Here is a 23,563-nt window from a genome sequence, read left to right as displayed (position 1 = left end):
GGCTGAGAGAAAAAATAGATCAGTCATGGAGATGGCTAGGTGTATGTTGAAAGGCAAGCCTAATAAGTTGTGGTTGGATGCCGTTATGTGTGCAAACTACATTTTGAATAGATGTCCAACCAAGGCATTGAAGAAAATCACACCTTATGAGGCTTAGATAGGTAATGCTCCCAAGATTTCTCACATGAGGACTTTTGGATGCTTGGCATATGCACATGTGCCTTCTTAGACACGCACAAAATTGGATGATAAAGCATTTTAATTGGGTATAGCTCAGAGAGCAAGGGCTACAAGCTTGATCAGCCCCTCATGGGCAAGGTTTTGTCAGTGGGGATGTTGTGTTTGATGAATCTTCCTCTATACATTTGCTGGACTGTCAAACACAGCCCATTGTTGATGTCGCAGATCTCTTTGACCGCTTGATGCCTTTATTTCCGTCGGATTATCATGATGATGTCACATCTGAGATTGCTCCTTCTCCATCTGTTGGTCATTTGCAGCCACATGTGCAGCCTGAAATTCAGCATGATTTACAGCCTGATATGCCTTAGCTTGATTAGAATATTGTGCATAGGGCTCTTGACCAGGAGAGAGCTGAAAAGGTCCCCTGTTGGCTCCTTGACACATTGAAAGACAGACACATTAAAAGACAGCAAACAGGATACCTCCTCTGCCAGTCCATACTAGAGCAGTTGTTCGAGAAAGAGCATGCTAATTTGGTTGCTACAGCATGCAATTAAGAGCCATTATGCCATAAGGATGCCTTTCAGAATGAGTGTTGGTTGAAGGCTATGCAAGCTGAATTGGATTCTATCTATCAGAATAACACTTGGGAGTTATGTGACTTGCCTCCTGACAAGCATGCCATTCGAACTAAGTGGGTTTATAAGATTAAATGGAAAGCTGATGGTTCAGTGGACCGTTACAAAGCTCGTCTTGTTGCTAAGGGCTATGCTCGGTAGCAAGGCATTGACTTTGAGGAAACTTTTGCTTCCACTTCTAGGATTGTTATTGCCTTTGCTGCCCATTTTCATTGGGAGGTACATCAGCTTGATATTAAGACAGCTTTCCTTCATGGGCATTTGCAGGAAGAGGTCTATGTTTCCGAACCTCCTGGCCTTGAGTTGAAGGTTTTGAAAGTAAGGTATGCCGCGTAAAGAAAGCCCTCTATGGATTGAAGCAGGCACCTCGGGCTTGGTATTCTAGGATAGATGCTCATTTGCTTACACTTGGCTTTTAGAACAGCCCTACTGAGGCTACTCTTTACAGCCGCAAGAGTGGGACAGATTTGCTGATTTTAGTACTCTATGTGGATGACATGCTTGTGATTGGGATACATGCTGAGAAAATTGCATCTTTTAAACTTGACTTGTAGAAAATATTTGCTATGTTGGATCTTGGTTTTTTGCATTACTATCGGGGCATTCAATTTGCTAGCAGTGAGGGGGGCATTCTGATGTCACAATCCAAGTATACTTGACAGTTTTTGCAACGTTTTAAGTTTGAGTATTGCAAGCCAGTATCCACAGCATTAGGGCCTGGTTTTTACTTCTCTTCTAAAGATACCAACGGTACATGCGATGCCACTCTCTATCAGTAGGCAGTTGGGTGTTTGATTTACTTATGCCATACTAGACCCGATCTTCAGTATGCTTCTCATAGTTGATCAGATACATGCACAGTTTCTCTATGCACCATTGGTAGGCCACGAAGCGTGTCTTCAGGTATCTCAAAGGCACTCAGCATTCTAGTGTTCTTTATGAGGCCGGTTCTCCACTTGTTATGCATGGATTGACTAATAGTGATTGGACTGGCTGTTCGGACACCCGTGTGTCACATAGTGGCATTTGTTTCATGCTTGGTACTTCATACATCTTTTGGTTCAGCAAGAAGCAGACTACATTTGCTACTTCTTGCTGTGAAGCATGAGTACAAAGCGACTTTTCCAGCTACAGTAGAGTGTGTTTGGCTCCGTTAGTTACTTGCTGATCTTCAGTATGTGAGACTGCTCCTACCATCAGCTTCATTGATAGTCAGAGTGTTTTGGTTGTTGCATGGAATCCAGTATTCCATGCCCGCACAAAGCTTATTGAGGTTCACTGTCACACTGTCAGAGGGAGATTATTAGCAGGTGATATTCAGTTGTCTTATGTCCCCACTGAAGACAACTTGGCAGATCTTTTTACGAAGGCTCTTTCTTGACCTAAGTTTGAAGCTTTTCGGAAAGATTTAAACTTAGTACCTTTTGTGACTTGATTTGTTCTACTCTGTACAGTCATAGGTTGCTATATCCCTACAAGATGAACATGTGCAACCATGACATTAGATATTCAAGTATTTGGAGACGTGACTTTGGCTCACACCATGGAGGGGGGTTTATAGGCCATTGTATGGGCTATCCATAAATGCCACTCATTCCTTGGTATGTGCCTTGTAGGCCTAGTTACAATCAGCTAGGTCAGTTGGTACAGTTAGTACATGTACCAGTTAGGACACTTACGATACTTAGTCCAGGTAGGGCACTTTGTTGGGCTTTGTTATATTGGCTCTCTCTTGTACTTTTTCTCAGTTTTGCAGCAATTCATTACAGCAGCTCGTTTTTGTCTTCTCTCTCTCATTTCTTTAGCTTCTATTGCTTGCCCTAGCATACAGATTTGTGCTTGGGTAATGATGTCTCGGGTACGTTGTTTGGTTGCTGAGCTAGCTAGACAGAGGACAGTTTGAAATAGACCCTAAGAGCTTGATGCTTGGAGGACTTCAGGCTGTTCACCCATCATGAGGGGGACAGTGGAGGATGCTGGTACCTAGAGTGCTCGAGTTCGAAGGTGGGCTCGTGATTGAAGGTGGTGGTGCCAATAATGAACCTGTGTACGAAATTGGTGTGCGAAAGTGGAATTGGATCTGGCAGAGTAGGAGGCATTGGTTGAAAAGATAGGAAAAGACTATGAGGACACCAGTGTGTTCCAGAGGGCTACAACATGGGAGCTACTAGAGCATCTTCGTCGACGGAATTGGATCTGGCCAATGTGGGTCCGTGAGAGGGGGTGTTGGAATAGGTTTGGTCACCTCCCTACCTGTGAGCCTCCATATGAGGACCGCATCGGGGGGTGGACCATAGAATAGTAATAGGCATTAGGCTGCCACATGGGTAACACATGGGCTGCCATGTGGGTAGGAGAGAGAGAAGACAAGTACATGGCAGAGGAGATTCACCATGGAGGGCAGATTTGACAGTGAAGGGTCTAGATGCTGTCCAAAAATGGAGAGGACATAAATTCACAGGGAAATCAGTACAGCAAATTTTTTGGGACCCTATGGCTGGCTTGGGGCTAAGAAAGAAGGTTGGAACTGCCTTGGCCATTGGATGGATGCCACGTGGCCAGGCTCTTCACCAAAAGACCTACAAAGAGAGCCTAGGGGTGCATTTATAAGCCTAAAAACCCTCTAGTTGATTTGTAGGCTGCTGAGTCGGCTGGTAGGGGACAGAAAGTCTGCTAGAGGGGGAGGGTTTCCTGCCCTATAAAAGGCAGGAATGAAAGAAATAAAGAGAGTTTATTAAAGTCTTTGGAAGACCGATTGATCTATGAGACTGTGAGAAACTTGATATAAGCAAGCTGAAAGGATGGAGCTACTAATCGAGCATCAACACCCATGCAAAAAGCAAAAAGCTAAATGCTACATAGTCATATCAGAATAATCCTCTACATGATCACTATCATCCTCAGCATTAGATCATTTGTCATCTGAGTACAAAGTGTGACAGTGACCTCTTTTGGTCGTGCTCCAACTCTCAACACGGAGGGAATGTCCCCAAGTGTAATCTGTCCGTCAACCTTCTGCTCAAGCTGTCGTGTCACTCGCTCTGGGTCTTGATCATGTCGAGGCCTTTGGGCCTCATTTCATCATCACTTAAAGCAGCCCTCAGACAGTAGACAAGAGCAGCAAATGGAGGTGCCTTGCGCCTACATTCAGGAGGAGAAGATGACCTAGAAGAAGCTGCAGATTGAGTTAGAGTGGCAGCCCAGCTAGGCTGCCTTGATGGAAAAAGAGAGAGCAAGTGAAGTCCTACCAACTCGTGAAAAGAGAGAGGATTGCTGCCCTCCCTCAATGACAAATTCAGCGAGGTGTGGAAACCGAGATAGGACTCAGGAAGAGAGTTCAGAGTGGTGGTGATCATCTCTGAATCCGGAATGACTTCATCAATATTTAGCAATTGTTCCCTCAAGTCCTAAAGCTTTGTGAGGTGAGAATTCATGGAATCTCCCTCCTTCATATGCGTATGGGAAAGTTCTCTCTTGAGAAAGGAAACCTTGGCATCATTTCTTGCTGCAAACATACTCTCTTCTAGTATCTCCCAAGCTGCCATAGATGTCTTGCATGACCGAATATGAGGTATAATGAACCTCTTGATAGAAAGAGAAATTATTGAAAGAGCTTGTGCATCTCTAGAGTCCCATCTTTTTTGCTCTGCTGTGGGAGCTCTTGGAGTGGCTGCTCCAACTACTTGTGCTGCATTTGCACCTCTACCCCTGCCTCTAGTTGTAGGAGTGACAGGTGTAGTCGTCGTATTCAGTCTTGCTTCATCTCCACTGACATAATCCCAAAGATGTATGCCAACCAAGATATTGCGAACCATGAAACTCCACAAGGAGTAGTTGGTGCCATACAACTTATCCTCCTGTGTGAGAACCCCGAACACCTCATTGGGGTTATTCTGAGCCATTTTTACCAGATAATCTCAAAGAAAAAAAAACAGCAAACTGACCAAGTGAAATTCCTTCCTGGGATATAAAATGCACAAGTAAAATTTGCAAAGAAAAATCTGCCCACAGTGACAAATACTGTCACAGCCTGTCAAAGGCTCAGAATGCACTTTAATTATCTTGCAAATGCTCTCCAATGTCACTGAAAAATAAGTCCAAAACTGCGTGCAAAACTCCCAAAATGCTTTACATTGCCAAATTGCATCCGAATGCCAAAAGCCCCAATTTCTTTATGGAAATTGCATCCAAAAGAGGGCAAATTGCCTGAAAGTCCCAAAAATGCAAGAAATTGCAATGCAAAACTAAAAGCCCCAAATTTTGAGCTGAAATTGAGCCAAATTTCACCCAAATAGTAATTCTCCTTCAAAAGCCTTAATTTCTTGGCCAATCTTTGCAATTTGCTTGCAATGTGTGTCAAAAAATGCACAAAAGTCCCAAAATTGTAATGTGCTTGCAAATAATTCAGAAGTCCCAATTTCTCTGCAAACAGAGATACCTGCAAAAAACCAATGCCCTTTGCAATGCCCACACAACACAAAAACACCCACACGTGGGATGTATGATAGACAAGAAGAGTTGGTACGGCACAGGTACTTTCAGCAACTGCTCGTTGAAGTTGATGCAGTACGGCGCAGATCTATACGGACTAAATGTGTAGGTTGTACGGAAGCACGTACAGACAGTGCGGATACGTCTAGCGTAGGTACGGCGGTTGTATGGATGGTGGCTATGGATACAGGCAGAGGTGGTGCTGTTCTGCAGCGCAGGTACGGACTTGCATAGTACAGACGTCGTACAATGTATGGACGACGACGTGAATGCATGACCGTATGGGACTGGCAAGAGTTGTACGGACAGAAGAAGTACGATGCTCCAAGCTTCCGCTACAGATACGTTCGGCCGTACGACTTATAGGTGTAGGGTGTTCGGCCCCTCGAGGCTAGAGCTGGAGCTGGAGCTACGTGAGCTTGGGAGCTGAAGTTGAAGATGTGGGAGCTGGTCCAAAAGGTAGGAGCTCAGGATCTAAGAGCACTCTCACACGCGGACAATGGCAGGAGCCCAGGGAGAGAAGCAGATGCTCTGAAACCAAATGATGGAAAAAGAGAGAGCAAGTTAGACAGAGTGCTGAACGTAAGTTGCAATAGATAAGAATAACAACATACAAAGCAGGGAAAGGTTTTGTCTACGTGTTGCTTTTGTATTTGTCTTGATGCACAATCTATTTGCTGGCTTGCACACATATAAATGCCTATGAAGTACAGATGTTGATGGAGCTTGATTCCATAGTGAAACACTTCCGTGTGTAATTCATGGGCCCCTCTATCAGTGTTTCGGTGCGGGATATCCTTTGTAGGGATTTCGTCTTCTAACAATATCTTACTTCAAGCTAATGTCTCAGTGCCTTCAATAACTAACAGAGAAACTGATACGGTTTTTTTGCTTGAACTTAGTGGATAAGACTTTGACCAAGTACACAGGTCCATGTGCTCTCGGAATAGTGGGGCCATGTGTAAAGAATGGCAACACCCCACATCGCCATGTTGACAAGCGGCAAACCCAATCCTTTGATGAGAAGCTTTTGGAAATGTCTGGTGTTGATGATGTAAAAAATGCCCTGGACCTCAAGTTTATCTAAATTGAAGGAATGGCCTTTGTTCGGGCCCTACTATAGGAACATAGTTGGAATATGATCAAATCTTGGATGCCTAGAAATAAATAGGTATTTGAGAGTGCCTCTGGTTGTTGCAAAGGGGTTACATCGAAAGAGAGGCAGTACATACTTGCTATTGTTGCTATGTTGCAATCGTGATGCTTTGGTGTTATATGCATTTCAAACAAAAGAGAGCTGATAGGTGCATGTGAATGCAGGACGCGTGTCAGAATGGGAGTCGAATGGTTATGTCTTTGTTGAAACAAGTGGAGGGCTAAATCAACAAAGGATTGGAGTAAGTTACTTTTTGCGTGTTAAACTTTGTTTTTTTGCAACACATGCACCAGCTTTGGATATGTTGAAGTTTTGGTCTGTTTGAAGTGTAAGTAGTGGATCTTTGTCCATTTTTTGCTGTATTAGTAACATAAGTGTCTAAATGTAGGTGTTAGATTGATTTGGATCAACTTATCCATAGTTACAATCAAACGATTGGAGGTTTTAAAAAGTTTGATAAGTTTGAAAAACCCAGGTGAAGTTTCGAAACATGGTTTAGGTCTTTGTATCATAATTTCACTAAATATATGCTCAATTGCATATTTTAACATACTAGTATTATAGATAGTAGCACACAACTTATAAGCTACAAATTTTATTAAAATTAAACGAAAAATCATTTTGTGCTTTGACTCTTGAAGAGATCAATTACAGAGCTTGGGGCCTGGGCATATAAATACAAAACAAAATTACAGAGTCAAAAAAACAGCTTACAACTTGCAAGTTGCAAAATATAAAAGTGTGACTTCAAACCTCCGAGTTCACAATGATCAATGATGACTAGTCACTAAGTAGACAGCTAAGAAAAACCAAAACATCAGTAGACTCTAGAGTTACCACTGACTAGCTTATTACACTAACTTAAGAACCTTTGAGAATCTAAACTTTGAAGAATCAAATCTAGGCTATTGCTTCAATTTGTTCTGCTTGGGCCTCTTCTTCTTCCTTGTCTTGTCCTTGTCTCTATTCTCATTCTCATCCTCTTTCTCCTCCTCGTCCACATTGAGCAACCCATCATTGACAATTATGGTGATTGGATTCTCAGACTCTCGCTTAGAATGCAACTTCTCTAACTTGCGTAAGTAAGTGATCCACATCACATTCTTTATCAAGCATGGCAAGTGTGACTTGAAAGAAAGAGAACTCTTAATCTTATAATGTGATGAAATCCAAAATAGCAAAGAGGGATGAGAGATTGAAAGAGGGATGGGAGATTGATAGTTGGAAGAGACTTCACTCAACTCCATCTTGAGGTCTGATGTTTCTTGTAATGGCTAATCTTTGTTGTTTTGGAGTGCTAGCTTCAAAAGACTCCCATCACTTTACTCTTGTGGACAGAAACAACCTGTCCTTTGCAGCCGCATGCGATAATGATCCTTCGCAAGCATGATACATTCAGTTGGTCTATCAATTCGGCCCGGACAGCCAAAGACAAGTCTCAACCAACAAGGTAAAAAATTTGTAGAAACTTCGCTACAGCCCATAGCCTACATAGATGAACCATGATGGTACATGCATGATGCTAGAGTGATTAGAGACTAGTGCAGATTGAACTCCATATCATTTTTGCTATATTGATCGATGGTGGTCATCTAACCATTCTGCACCTTCTGGTTAGTTTCTTGACCCTTGCCTCTATCAATAGGATGGAGGCCAAACGTAGCAAAATACAAACCATCATTGATACAAAAAAATATCACAACTGACCTACAGAAAATATACAAGTGACCCCTTGGGCTTTGGGCTTGGACTTTGGAGAGCAGTAAAAAGGGGATGTGTATGGAGCAACCTGCCAGTACAAATGCCGAGGAGATGCTGCTATCACACACAAGTACAACACACCGTTGTGCACATGCACGGATACCAAGAAAATGTCCAAATTGATGTGGATTTGGGCTTAGGTTTTTTTCAAACGTGTGCTGTCAAAGCACCATTTTGTGGTGTTTCCAAACGTTTCTTTTTCAAGTGTTTCTAAACGGTTAACAGACCAATCAAGCATACTTGATAGAATCATACTTGGAGTCTATTTGTTGCAGTAGAGGGTTCTTGTAAGCCCCCAAACAAGGAGAGCATGGGGATATGATATTTGCATAGGATGGCCGGGCATGAGAGAGTACCCTATGGACATGAGATATGTATGCCATATGGGTGGATCTTCATGGATCTGGTCCAAGGCAAGGGCTGCCACGAGGACAGCATCTAGGCTGACACATGAGCAGCCACGCGGGCTAAATATGGCAGTAAGAATAGCTGCCAGGGTGGCCAGCATATATAGGCTGCCATGTGGGACACATGGAGATGTAGAAGATTATGGTGCAATGATCAGGACTGTCACGTGGGCAGTGAAAGGAATGCCATGTGAGAATGGAGAGGGCGGCAGTCACGTGGGCAGTGAAAGGAATGCCATGCGAGAATGGAGAGGGCGGCAGATCTGCAGATGTGGGGTGGGGATCTAATGAAGAGGATCAGCCCATGGGTTTGTGGATAAAGGCCAGCAACAGTGACCATATAGGGGCAAAGGTGGGGCAGATGGGAAGCCAAGGGCCCATCAATGGGGTTTGTGGGGCATAGATAGCCCAGCACCTAATTGGTGTGTCCTGACAAGTTGGCTGGTGTAGAGACTCATCAGCAGTCTGTTCGGCAGTATGACAGACCAATTTGGTCTGTGGAAGATGGCCAGTCGGCCAAATCAGAGGGTGGGGCAAGACTTATATTATGGGTGGTAGTGTTGCAGTAACTTGTTGCTTGGTTTGTCATGGGGGATGAGACATTTGGTTGGAGGCCTTATCAATGTCAATAGAAAGGTTAATTGCCCGGGTTGGTTTCTTGAAGTCATCGTACACATGTCCTTATGATAATTCGTCTGCACTGAGCTGGCTGATTAGTTACCCTGGTTTGTATGGGGTGCTAACATATTTCCCTTTCATTATCTAAAATAATCCCCTTTTCAAACTATATCTGCACCCCCCCTTCACCTGCCGCTCACATGAGATCGCCATGCATGCCCTGCCTGTGTTTTAGGTCCTGCTCTTCCTTTGCAGGTCTGTGTCTGTGAACAATTGGCTCCTAATGGGAATATTTTTTGGTCAAATCGAAGGAGCTGCTAAGTCATTTGCTGGACCAGGCTTGACACCATCCCCTGCAAATCTTTTTTGTGATTGGTAGTGGTAACGTTTGGTTTGGTGGTCAACTAGAGGAGCAGCTTTTATAGCTAGCCTACATTGAGAGCCTTCGACCTTCTCCTATACGTCCTTTCCTAACAAAATACTCCAAGTGTTTTGACTCCTTTGATCCAACCATTTCTTGCTTCCTTGATAAATTCCCCAATTTGTGACAGGTTGTAACTGGAATTGAAGTCGAATAATAACCACTGTGACTATAGCTTCAGCAACCCTGAGGGAAACGGACTGCCAAATTTGGGAATTGGCTTGTAGTGTACCTGCAGACTGTAGTAGATGAATTTGGTAGCGATAGGAAGGTTGATGAAATAAAACGCAGTCCAAGTCACAAAATCTTGCAATGATCAGCAGGGGAATGCATTTACTCTGATTCCTAGTAGACAGCTCTAAACATGATGGAAAATGGAATTGAGAAACAATGTCCGACCTTTACACACAGAAGGACCAAGAATTGGGCTGGATTTGTTACAGGTATGTGAGGGGCTGCATGTACATAGAACTAGGAAGTCTCCCTTCTTTCCTTAGAAGCTTTGGCTACGATGAGCTTGTGTTGAAATAAAAGAATGAATATTCAATGATATGTACAATGTAGGATAGTTGTCCCTTACAATTTTTAGGACCGGGCATACGAAATCACTAGAACCCTCCCAAAAAAATCCGCTCAAGTATAAGCTTTTTTGAAGTCCAAAAGAAAACAGTCAAGGTCATCATACCCTTGCTAAGTCCACCATGGCCTTCCATGGTGCTGCTGCCTGGCATTTTCAAGTGTTGATGTAGCCTGTTATAAGACATTTTAAATGTTTGGAATAGGATCTACATGTCTAGAAGGAAGAAGGCTTACACGATGTGTATATGTATATATATATATGTGTGTGTGTGTGTGTGTGTAGGTGTGCATCCCGTGCCCTCTACTCTGGATCTTGATTTGGGATTTGCTCATCCGATGCGCATCAGGTTTCATTTTGCCTCTTTTCCTATAGCATGTTATCGGTGCCGGTAGGTTCGTCATTTTGCACGTGCTTGCCCTTAGGCTTCCATGACCACTCCTCCTGCTCCTTCTTCAACAGTAAAGTTTACTCTTCTTTCTCCTCCGGTTTCTGCTAAGGCTTTACTAGATAAGCCTTCTTTTACTGCTCCGAAGCATTACTGGAGGAAGGTAGAAAAATCACAGGTTAATCTATCTCTTGTTGAAGAAGTTCAGGATCCGACTCCCATTGAGCATCGTCAGCCTCCTTCTCCTCTAGATATGGATGTGCGCCTTGCAGAGGGGATCATACAGGATGCTGCACATACTCTTTCTCAGGTTGATCCTCGAAGTGAAGCTGAAATGCCGAGTCTTACTTTATCAGATGCAGCTCTTTCGTCAGAGGATATAGATGTTGATCTAGCTCCTTTGCCTCTGATGCCTACGCCATCTTTTCAGAAGGGCCTTTTTTACCGGAATCTTTTCATCCCATGTTACAACAGGTTTTTGACCCTGTGGTTCAGAAATTTCGGGTACCAGCCTATATCAAGAAGAATCACAAGGACAAAAAACAGCTGGCATCACTGCATCAGTTTTTACAGAGCAATAATTTGAAGCTGGAGGATGCTGTGTTTGATCCTCCTCTAGCTTGATATGTAACTTTTTACTTGGTTGCCTCATGACTTTTGCTTTGAGGTTTTACTTGTAAAATTTTTTTCTTGTACTTATTTGGTGGGTTTTTACCTCTTTTTGAGGTTTCCCACATAGAAATATAAGATTTCACTAAAAAAAAAAAGTGTGCGTGTGTGTGGTGGCAAGCTCGTCTCCTTCCTTCTTCTGTCTGTACTTGCGTTTGTCCCTCAGCCCGCTGCTGTACACTGTCCGTACACCCATGCACCCTGTGCAAATCTGCCTGTATCCTGCAAATCTGTCTGTATCCAGCCTGCTCCAAGCTGCAACCTTCTCTACGGCTTCCGTACAGATCTTGCAGCCTCTCGTACCAGTTTTGCAGCCTACCATACCAGTTTTGCAGCACCTTGTTTATACCTCGTTTGAGCCTCTTTTTTCTCTGCCTTCATCCGTACCTTGCTTGCATGCTAGATGACCTGCACAGCCGTCCGTACAGTTTGTACGATTGTCCGTACAGGCTGTACGAGCCTCTACAGATGATTGTACCTCTTCATGCTGCTGTTTAGCCTTTCCTTGCGTAAAACCCTTTGCCCGTACAGCTTTTGGATATTTCTTTTGTACAGTTGGTTCTTCCTCTGCAAGCAGTGAACTTCTTTCCGGTCTTTCCTTGATGTTGCTTCAACCGACTCTCCTTTTGTCTTCTCCGTTTTAGCTCCTCCTTCTGCCTCTTCTCCTCCTACACGTGTCTTTGTTTGACGGAAGTGAGGCGTTTTGGCTCCTTCATGCTCTTTCAAATCGGCGAAGCTTGATCTCGCAGATGGTCCTTCTTCTTCCCTTCAGCTGGATCTTCTGCACCAGTTATGTTCAGCCTCTATTACAGATGTTCCTTCATTGGGTTCCCCCTTTGTTTGCTCTTTGGATTCAGCCCTTCTGGTTTCAGGTCTTCGACATGCTCAACAGTTTGGGGTTTGTCTCTACTTCATGGGCAGAGTTCTTTTCGTAGCTCATCTTCGTCGGTGGACTGAAGCTGCAGTGGGTTCGGATTGTATTTCCTCCTTTGTTTTTGTGGGCAAAGGATTTTATTATGCCCACTGTTCTTCAACTGATGTGGTGGAGCCACTTGTCAGTTGTGTTGGTGTTCCTGGGGCTGGTTTCTTTGCTTATGTGATGCCCTGGGATCCACTTTTTGATCCATCTGCTACCCTTTTGACACACTGTCCGGTCTGGATTACTCTCAAAGCGTTTTCTGTGCCTCTTCTTCAGCATCTTCCTACTCTTGCAACACTTTTGGGGAGGTCTCTTCATGTTTCGCAACAACAGTTCTTGCAATCTTCCCGTGATGTTCGCCTTTGCGTTTTGTGGGATATGATGCAGCTTGTGTCATCTACTCTGGATCTTGATTTGGGATTTGCTCATCCGATGCGCATCAGCTTGCATTTTGCATCTTTTCCCACTGCATGTTATCGGTGTTGACAGGTTGACCATTTTGCACGTGATCGTCCTTCTACATCTAGGACTCCTCGTGCTCCTTCTTCAGCTGTTAAGGTTACTCTCCCTTCTCCTTCGGTTTTTGCTATGGCTTCATTGGAGAAGCCTTCTTCTACTGTTCTGAAGCACTACTGGAGGAAGGTAGATAAATCTCAAGTCAATCTTTCTCTTGCTAAAGAGGCTGAGGATTGTACCCCTGTTGTGCATCATCAGCCTTCTTCTCCTGAGGATATGGATGTGTCCCTTGCAGAGGGGATCATAAAGGATGCTTCACATGCTCTTTCTTAGGTTGATATTCCGACTGAAGTTGACATGCTGACTCATGATTTATCTAATGCAGCTCTTTCGTCCGATACTCCTTCAGAGAGTACAGATATTGATCCCATTCTTATGATTGTGAAGACTGTGCCAGAGTCTCTTTCTATTTAGGATACAGATGTTTCTTTTTTTCTGGAGTCTTTTCATCCTATGTTGCAACAAGTTTTTGACCCTATGATTTAGGGATACTGATAATCCCACTCCTGAGTCCTACTTTGTTACAATAAATAATGTTGCAATGGGTAGCGCTTTCTACAAGCTGAAATGGGGTTTGTTTAAGGGCACCTGTTTTGAATGTAAGGAATTTGGGCATATGGCTTCACAATGTCCCTTGCGTGTGCAAAAAATGCCACAAGACTCTATGCTTGTTGAGATGCAAAATAAGGATTTTGCTGGCACTCCTGCAATTAAGAACAAAGGTACTCGGCAGGTATATGTTGCTCAGGATAAAGGCAAAGCACCGGCTGTTTCAAATGGAAGTGCTACTGCTTCACTCCCCTCTACTTCTCAATGAAAAGGAAAAGAGAAGACTTTGCAGGAAGTTTGCCAAACTCCACAAAAAATTGGTGCAGCCAGGAGACCTTTACCTCCTCGCACTTGGAATGGGGCTTCTTCTAATGGTCACACCCCTGAACAAAATTTGGGTGTAGACATTATTTGGGCTGCTGTCACAGCCAATCGTACTCTTTTTCCAGCGGAGGAGGACATTGTTACTTTGTCCTCTCCAAAGGCAATGGATTTACCTCAGGATAGGAGCCTTGACCCTGGTGCAGACTTGACTTGCATTTTGGGCTCAGCTGTACATATATTGTAATTATGTTGTCCCATATTAAATGGTTGACTCTCAATGTATAGGGTTTGTTTGATACTAGGAAATGGAAACTAGTTTGGGTGTATTTCAATAAATTACAACCTCACATTGTAGCTCTTCAAGAGCACAATCAGCACATGTATGCAGGACAATATGGACACTTTCATTTTCTATGCTGGACAGCATTCTTTTTCAGGAGTTGTCTTTCTGGTGAGACATGAATTGCAGCCTGCAGTGGCTTTTAATGATATCTATGGAAGATGGATTGTTGTGCAGTGCTTAATTCAGGGAGAGATTTTTGAGTTTGCTTCAGTTTATGCCCCACAATCATCTCATGCTAGAGGCAAAATTTGGGAGGACATGCAAAGCTATTCCGGGCATTATCATGCCTTCATATGTGGAGATTTTAATAATGCTCCTCAACTTGGAGATAATACATCTGGACATACTTATATGTTGGCATTTGAAAGAGATCATTGGTCTCAGCTCTTGCTTCAGCTCCGTTTGACCGACTTATAGAAAGAATCTCTATCTTTTATGCCAGGTTTCACATTTCAGCACAATGCAATTTCCTGCTATCAGGCACGCCTGGATCGTTGGTATAGGGTTAATCCACAGCATTATGACAATCTTACTTAAAAAATGTGGGTGAATTATACCTTTGTGCATTCAGATCATGCTCCTGTTTGGTTGAGAATATCTTTGCATGATATACCAGATGATCGATTATTTCATAGAAGGCTGCTCATTGTAAACAACAGTTACTTGCAGCATAATACCTACAAAGATATGGTTTATAATGCATGTCAGCCTCTTTTTGTCAAAGTCTTATTGATATAGATTATGCTTGGGATGCTTTCTTTGCTCGCATGCAATCTGTCATTAGGACTTATGGTAAGAATTACATGAAGACTTTGTCGTGCTCTTATGTCTGGACTTCTTCAAGAGCACAACTTGCTGCAGCATGTGTTGATCATGTTTCGCGTCAGTTTGGGATGGCAGATCTCCCTTCACAATATATTCTTCAAGCCAGGAATGTTCTCCTTCAGTTCTCTCCCATTGTTTCTCCTATGCAGGCTTCTGAGTTGGAAATGCCTTTTATTGAAATAGAGTTGACTGATGCTTTAAAATCCTGTGGCAAATGGAAATCTCCAGGATGGGATGGTCTCACAGTTGAGTTCTTTCTTGCACACTGGGATATTCTTAAGCTGCCTCTTTTATGCATGATCAATTTTGCTTGGGAAGATCAGCATCTACTAGATTCATGGAAAAAAGGGATTGTCAAGGTCATTCTAAAGAAGAATATATGTGAATCCTAGGCTGATTGGAGACCGATTACCCTTATGTGTGTTGTTTACAAGATCATAACCAAGATGGTAGTTGATTGCATTAAAGGGTATCTGGATGATGGCCTTCATCTTGCTCAGTATGGTTTTGTTCCTCGACGGCATATTACAGATAATATTGCCAATGCATATGTGAGTATAGAATATGCTAAATATACAGAGCAAGATGTTAACTATTGCAGGTTGACATCGCTAAAGCTTTTGACACAATCCAATGGGATTTCATTTCATAGACTATGCGTGTATTGGGTTTTGGCAAAAAATTACAGAATATTGTTTATTGGCTTTACAATGATAGTAAGACTGAGGAACCAGCTGATTTGGTTGGACAATTTCACTAGGTCATTCTCTCCATAAAAGAGAATGCTATTCCTTGGAATGCAAAGGTAACAATTTGGATTTCTGAAAATTAACATGAAGGCCAGCGCCAGACCAAAAAGAGAGAGTTGCATGAGAGAGGATAAATCTTGCTGAGTATTCCTTGGAGTTAAAAAGGAACCATCAGCATATGCATGAGTAATCAGCATACCACTGCCAAGACTGTCCAAACCATGAAGCATATCTGTTGCTACTAGGTGATCCACATACTGAAGCATGGATGTGTAGCAATAGCATAAAGCAATGCACTAAGTGGACAGCCTTGTTGAACTAAGCACCAGAGAGTCCATACATCAGAAATATCTCCTGAGAGTATGCAAGCATTTGGATTATCCTCTTGGTTGGATGGTTACTTGTCGACAACAATCTAATTGGATTCTGTTGTAGATGTGATTCATGATAATGGGACCCCTCTTTCTTTTCCTCAGGCTATTGCGAAATTCAGTCTTGGCATGCGTTACCGTCTTGTTTGGTATCTTATTACTCATATGCTTCAACATTATATTGGAAATTTAGGATTGGCTTCAAGACTAGACACTTCATTTGCCAGGGTGAGCATGTTGTCCCTTGAAGCTGTCTCACATAACAATTTCTTCTTTGTATAAGGTTCTTCAGCCCTTGCCTTGGGTTTCATAGTGGGCAAACAACCTTTGACATATGAATCGTCCTGCACATGGTGGCGACGGAGATTACGAGGGATTTGAAAATCTAAAATTCCACTTCGACAATAGGTTTTTCTCTGGAGAATATTGTTAGGAGTTCTTCCATCTAGACAGTTTTTGTCACGCACACATGTTGCTCCTCCTGTTTGTTACATATGCTTGGCTCCATGAGAGTAAGTGCCTCATCTTCTTTGGCATTGCTCTCACACGTGTGACTTTTTGGGATTGCTGCGCTAGCGTTTACAAACTAGATTTCCAAGTGCTGCTTTTGGAAAATCTTTCTAGTTATTTGGGATTCACCCACACTGACAGGGTTTGTTTTTTGTATGGGTTCGGTATTGGGCACTATGGACTCTTTGGAAAGATAGAAATCATAGAGTCTGTGGTGATCCCCCATTTTCCCGGCACTGTTTTGCAACAATCTTTTTTGGTTTGGTTGCAAATAGGGACTTTTGAACATGATGTATATTTGTCATATCTTGACATCTTCTCTTGATGTGCTTGAGCACATCCTGCTTTGGGATTGTGACTTTGTAATATAAAAGATGAATCTTTTCACAAAAAAAGAAGAAGAAGTGTGTGTGTTTGTGTGTGTAGAATGCATCCACAAACACCCCAAAGTGAGCACATCCTGCTTTGGGATTGTGACTTTGTAATATAAAAGATGAATCTTTTCACAAAAAAAGAAGAAGAAGTGTGTGTGTTTGTGTGTGTAGAATGCATCCACAAACACCCCAAAGCAAAACACATGCAGAGAGTGGCAGCACGGGGGCCTACTCCCTCCATCCTTATAAATAGGGGCCTTTAGGCACACTGTACTCCATCCCATGAAGCCTAGTTCTAGGCAACAAAGGAGGAGTGCTTGAGCATCTAGGCTTCGTTTAGATCTTAGCATATAGCAGCAGTTGGCCGTGGTTTTACCCAGCTCCTTGTTGGATGTTTCTTGCTCTTCTCTAAGCAATTTTCCCACACTTGTAGATGTATAAAGTCTGAGTTCTTCTTTCCTATCTTCCATTGGTTTAGCGTGTGTGTGTGAGAGGCTGAGTTTATTCTACCGTGTAGGGTTACAACTTCATTAGTTCCTCAACTCTAGAGCCAAAGTTGATACCCTCGTAATTTGATCCAAGGAATTAAAGGAAGGCATCCCTTCAAGAGGGAGACTCTGTTTCTGTTTGAGTGTTTTTCTTAGTTCAAAGTTTGTTAGGAATGTCAGGTGGTTCTCGAGCGCCCTTATTGGCTTCTCACATGCTTATTCTCTTTCTAGTAATATAGCAATGCATAGTTCATGCAGTGGGTGAGGACATTGATGGTTAGTATGTTGATAGTGGCCCCTCGAGGTCCATGCTTAGCAAATGTTGCCAAAATATGATCTCTTTCTAGTAATATAGCAATGCATAGCTCATGCAGTGGTGGGTGAGGACATTGATGGTTGGTCTGTTGATAGTGACCCCTTGAGACACATGTTCAATAACAAGAATTGGTTCAAGGTGTTGCAGCTTGCATGCCCGGATTCGTTGTGACTATGTATTGGAGATAGCAAGAGTGCTCAGTCAAAGGAATTGGGAGCATTCCATTCGCTACGGAGTCAAGTGAGAAAAATACAACTTTCAAATGTTCTCTATGTACCTGCTATATGCAAGAATCTGCTTTTTGTTAGTGAGATTACAAAGGATAAGATAAAGATAGAGTTTTATGATGAAGAAATTCCGGTCCGATCAAAGGATACCAAAACGATCATAGCACAAGGAACATAGAAACATGAGTTGTACAAAATCAGGGCATTGTGGGCCCATGTAGATGCAAACAATTCAAACTTGTGGCATGAGAGATTCAGGTACGACAGTTGTGAAATTCTCTTAGAAACGCAGAGGGTTGAATTTGTGGATGGACTTCCATACACTAGGAATTGTGTAGAGGTGCGCTAGGCTTGGATGTAGCGCAAGGAGTATTGGGAAACATTCCCAAAGGAGGCTACATCAAGAGCCAAGGTTCCACTAGAGGTGGTTCTTTCCGAATAATTGGAAAGATGTCTACCACGTTGATTCTTTGGAGCCACCTATTATCTTACTTTTATTGATGATTTTAGTAGGATGACATGGGTCTTTCACATAGCAAAGAAATCTCAGGCATTCAATAAGTTTAATGAAGGGAAGGCTAGAGTCGAGGAGGAGTCAAGAAAGAAAGTAAAAATTTTGAATCTATAGATGGGGACAATTCACTTCAAAGGCTTTCGATGCTTATGCAAGAAAGAAAGGACCAAGAGATTGTTGACCCTTGTAGGTACATCCTAGCAAAAGAGGGTGGTAGAGAGGAAGAATCGAGTAATCACAAAGATGGGGCTATGTATGTTGAGGGGAAGAAGCTTCCCAGACCCTTTTGGAGTGAGGTAGTCCATGTTGTTGGGAGTTCCCATCTTGAACAAGACAAGGACCAAATGAGACGTACTATGATAAGAGACCTCTCATTTCCCATTTGAGGGTTTGCGGTTTTGATGCTTTTGTACATGTGAACAAAGTAGATAAAACAAGTCTACATCCTAAAGAAGACAAAGACCAAGTCGGTTGGGGCCCATTCGAGGCATACTATGGTAAGAAACCTATCATTTCTCATTTGAGGATTTTCGGTTCTAATGCGCTTTTGTACATGCGAACAAAGTAGATAGAGCAAAGTCAGATCCGTAGAGCAAGAATTGCATCTTTGTAGTTTGCATTCAGGCATCAAAGGCTTCTTGGCTGTATAACACAGAAACAAAGCTAAGGTAAGAGTCTGAGCTGCTAGCAACTGCATTAGAGGCTACAGTTGTTCCTCCTTAGAGACCCAAGATTGCTATTATGCAAGAAAAGGAGACAAAGGATCTAGAGATTGAAGATTCGGAGTCAAAATCAGAGGCACAAAAGCCAACAAGACAGATCGTGGTAACGGAAAGGAAGCTAGAAAGGTGGTCTTGAAGACCCTGGAGGAATAAAGAGTCCAAAACATTCCAGAGAGCAGTTGGGAAGTGAGGAGATCTCAAAGGAAAGCTCTGATCTTGAACTACGCTCTAATGGTTCAGATTCAAAAGATCGTGGAACCAAGGGCCTTTGAGGAAGCAAAGGAAGGTCTAGAGCTGCCATGGGGGCAAAAATGGAGATCATTGTGAAGAACTATACATGGGACCTTGCTGATAGACTGCAGAAGAGGATGACTACCATATGCATGGTCATAACTTTGGCTGCCCACCATTAGTTGCCAATCTTTCACATGGACGTGAAGTCTACCTTTCTAAATGGAGAGCCTTAGGAGTAAGTTTATATTGAATAGCCAGAGGGCTTGCGGCATCCAAGAGAAGAACGAAGTTATGCAGACTTTGCGGTACTTAACACGCCTCGAGAGCATGGTATCATTGGATAGCTGATTATTCTATGAGATAGGCGTATAGTCCATCTCTTCATAAGATGACTTAATTGTCACAAGTGGCCAAAGGAGGAAGATCTAGGAAGTCAAAGGACTCTTGATGGAGGCGTTTGAGGTGACAGATGTAGGACTTCTTCACTACTTTCTTGGCATAGAAGTCTGGTAGAAAAGGGATAGCATTGTCATCTGTTAATAAAGTATTGTCAAGAGGTTACTGACAAGATTCTATGGGGATGAAAATAAGGAAGCACCAACCCCAATGGAGGTTGGGACAAGCAATGACAACCCCGTGTTAATTGATTGATGTAGCATTGTATCGAAGGTTGGTTGGAGGTTTATTGTATTTCATCACTACTTAACCAGATATATTTTTTGCAGTGGGTTTCCTCTATTCATTCATATTGAAGCTGAGGGGGAAACCATATAATGATGGGATTCATGGTCTGGAGGTATTTGAAGGATACAAACACAATCATGGGATCATGTACCACATTGGGAGTGAACTTGAGGGGTTCTGTGGACAGATTGTGTATATGGCACTCGATGTTAGGCTGTTGCTTCGTGCTTGTGTTAGGTGCCATATCGTGGCTTAGCAAGAAGCAACCTATAATGGTACTATCTTACAAACAGGCAGAATATAGAGCAGCATGTTTGGCAGCTTGCGAGTGCGTTTGGCTCAGATGGATACTGAAGGACATGGAAGTTATTCATGGAGCTTGAGGGGCTCTGTGGACAGATTGTGTATATGGCGCTTGATATTAGGCTGTTTCTTTGTGCTTGTGTTAGGTGCCATATCATGGCTTAGCAAGAAGCAACTTATAGTTGGACTATCTTCCACAGAGGCAGAATATAGAGCAGCATGTTTTTCAGCTTGCGAGTGTGTTTGGCTCAGATGGATACTGAAGGACATGGAGGTTCTTCAGGAGGATGTGACAGTGATCATGTGAGACAACATGAGTTGCACAGCAATTGCAATGAACCCCATATTTGATGCCCAGAAGAAGCATAGGTCCAGTACCATTTCATCCAAGAGTTGATTATGGACGAGATCCGGGATCTGCTTTATTTCTTGACAGAGGATATTATCTCCACTATCTTCACAAAGGCTCTTCCCAGAGAGCAGTTGGAGCATCTCATTCGACGCATGGGTATTGGCCCATAGTTAAGTCATTACGAAGGGGTGTTAGAAAAGGTCATAACCCATCTAGGAGCCCCTATATGAGGAGGACGAGGGTTTAGTTCCCTGGTTAAGCCTGGAACATCTGCCTATTGGATGGCCTGATTCATGGCTTGCAGTATGGGCTGGTATACTCTCTGGAACAGTGCGAAGGTCCCTAAAACACTGGGCCAGTTTGGAGGATAGCTGTAGACAGAAGCATACATGTGGCAGCACTACAGGAGAGCAGTGCAGCACTGACAGTAGGGCCAGGGCCTATTTATAGGCGTATCAATTGGTCGGCATGCAGCAAGCAGGTCGGCCTCTGTCACAGACCAGTCGGGGCGTCACCTGATCTGGTCAGCCTGTTTACTGGTTGGTTTTGGATCTGGTCGCCTCCTTATGAGTTGGAAAGGTTTGGGGGGGGATTCTAGTCACTCCACTTTATAAATAAGGGCTTTGGCACACTACAGTCTATTCCACTGAAGCCTTTTCCAGGAGGAGTATCTAGGCTCCCTGTAGATCTCAGCATACGGCCGCACATGATGGGGGTTACTAAGCTCTCTGTTTGGATGTTTCTTACCTCTTCCCACGCTCGTGGATGAATAAAGTCTGAGTCCTTTTTTTCTATCTTCTTCTACATTTCTTTGAGTGCGCATTGCACCGACAATGAGAGAGAGATATGTGAGAGGTTGATTTTATGCAGCTGGGAAGTGTTACTTCTTAAGTAGTCTCTCTACTCTAACATGAGTACGTCAGCCTGAAGCGAGAGGACGCATATGGGCATGAGTGTGGGTTCAGTGTGTGCATGCATCGACAGTGAGAGGATTATTTTATTCCGCTGCATAGTGTTACTTCTGAAGTAGTCCCTCAACTTAACATGAGTATGTCAGCCTGAAGCGAGAGGATGCATATGGGCATGGGGGGCGAGCACTAATTTTGTGCAAGCCATTGTTTGAGAGAGGAAACTTGATACATTACATTCAAATTTCAAGGGTTGTGTGAAGAACCGGATTTCTAAGAATGCAAATGTGAGCAATGCATGCAGAATATTTGAATGCCAATTGGCCCTCCAATGGGGGAAGGGCGCCCTCGTGAGAGTACTTGTTTCTCTTTTCGACTTACATGCAAGGTGGGAAAGAGATGGTGGATGAATGCAAGGTGAATAGAGTGAATGCTACGTGAAATTCACAATGAAAAAGCGATGCCCTTTCATTAATGTCCCTTGAGATCACTAAGTCCCATCTTCCCATTTACACTTACCCTTAGCCTATGACCCATGCATCTACCATTTTCCCTTCCTATTGCCTCTAGGACCTAGACACGTGTGTGCACATTTTTAATAGAATAAGTGTCACAAGTCCAAATTTGATGCCATCTAAAGCAGTGGCTCTAGCTCGAATAGCCCTTTCTACTCAGGTGATTCACTGCAATAACAATTCAGTAGGTGTCCATTATAGATACAAATACATGTTACATCATTGGCGTATAAAATATAATAATGTTCTAATGTCTACTAATCACGGTTTAGGGATTTCTCTTGTCATGACACTCCCTCTTGCTTGAATGGGCATAAGTCCTCTTCTGGATCCTCTCTTGTCTCTTGTCTACTAATCACGGTTTAGGGATTTCTCTTGTCATGACACTCCCTCTTGCTTGAATGGGCATAAGTCCTCTTCTGGATCCTCTCTTGTCTCTTTCTCTTGTGTACGCTTTTCTCGTTTACAGAATTGATCTTGGCAATTTTGGCTAATAGAGTAGGACATTTATTCCATGGATGCCCTGGCTTATGTTTCTTACATCCGAAACATGTATCTTCTTAATTAGCTTTTTTTTCTCATCGTCAGTCATGGAAGGAGATGGTATCCATCCAGGATGTGATTGGCTGTTGTACAATAGATTTCTCCTTTCCTTTGTTGAAGGGTTTACGAGGGTTCAATACCTAGAGAAAAGCCCTAAAACATTTTTCAATCTCTAGCCATTGAGACTTGCGGAAATTCTAGCTCAGCAATCTCAGCGAATTGAGTGAGGTCTCCAAGGGTGGTTGGGTTAAACATTTCAACCTCATATCTCACTTTCGGGCTTAAGGTTGCTAAATACTTCTTCGTTCTATCATCCTCACTCTTCTCAGGCAACTCTAAAGAGAGTTTTCAGAACCTAGCGGTGAATTTAACGTTACTCTCGTTATCACATTGCCTGAACCTTTCCCAATTGAAGGTGAATTCTTCTTCATGCCTCGGAGGCATGAAAGTGGCCCTCAGATGTTGTACCAACTTGGACCATTGAAGAATAGACTCTTTTCCCATTCATAATAAGACCACCACATCAAAGCATCCTTCTGTAGATGCAGTGTGGCAAGAGCAAGCTTCTCGTGATCGGTCTTATCTTGATGGGCAAAATATAGCTCAAAATAGCGAATCCAATTAAGAAATTTATCCGCCTCTCTTACTGCATCATATTTTGAGAATTCTATTCTCCCTCGGGGTTGGAATTTAGCTCTCTTCGATAGGGTACTTAAATCTTCATCTCCAAAATTTAGCAGTCTAGTTCCAATTTTTGTCACAATGGATTGTTCAGTCATATGAACCAAGTTATCAACGGGAGACTCCTCTCTCTCTCTCTCTCTCTCTCTCTCTCTCTCTCTCTCTCTCTCACTTGAATTATAATCCATGTGTATGGGATTTTGTGTTAAAGTTGTAAACTCAGCGCCTTGTCGTTGGATGGACTCGTTTCTCCCTTCATTTCTAAAAGAAAACTCCTTATCAGGAGG

The 23,563-nt window shown here is 42.9% G+C and overlaps 1 protein-coding gene across 1 annotated transcript in view; it reads left to right on the top strand.

Annotated features, from left to right (window-relative positions):
- LOC147886472 (O-fucosyltransferase 29-like) overlaps positions 1–23,563 on the top strand; it is a 68,520-nt gene that overhangs the window by 21,340 nt on the left and 23,617 nt on the right. The window contains exon 4 of the mRNA XM_087395175.1: positions 6,633–6,709. Within this exon, the coding sequence (XP_087251301.1) occupies positions 6,633–6,709 (77 nt within the window). The remainder of the gene's footprint in view (positions 1–6,632; positions 6,710–23,563) is intronic.

This window comes from Dipteris shenzhenensis, chromosome 24, assembly GCF_047967505.1.
Source record: "Dipteris shenzhenensis isolate YYH24624 ecotype China chromosome 24, Dip_SZ_1.0, whole genome shotgun sequence".
Lineage (NCBI taxonomy): Eukaryota > Viridiplantae > Streptophyta > Polypodiopsida > Gleicheniales > Dipteridaceae > Dipteris > Dipteris shenzhenensis.
This window is presented reverse-complemented; position numbering and strand designations above follow the sequence as displayed.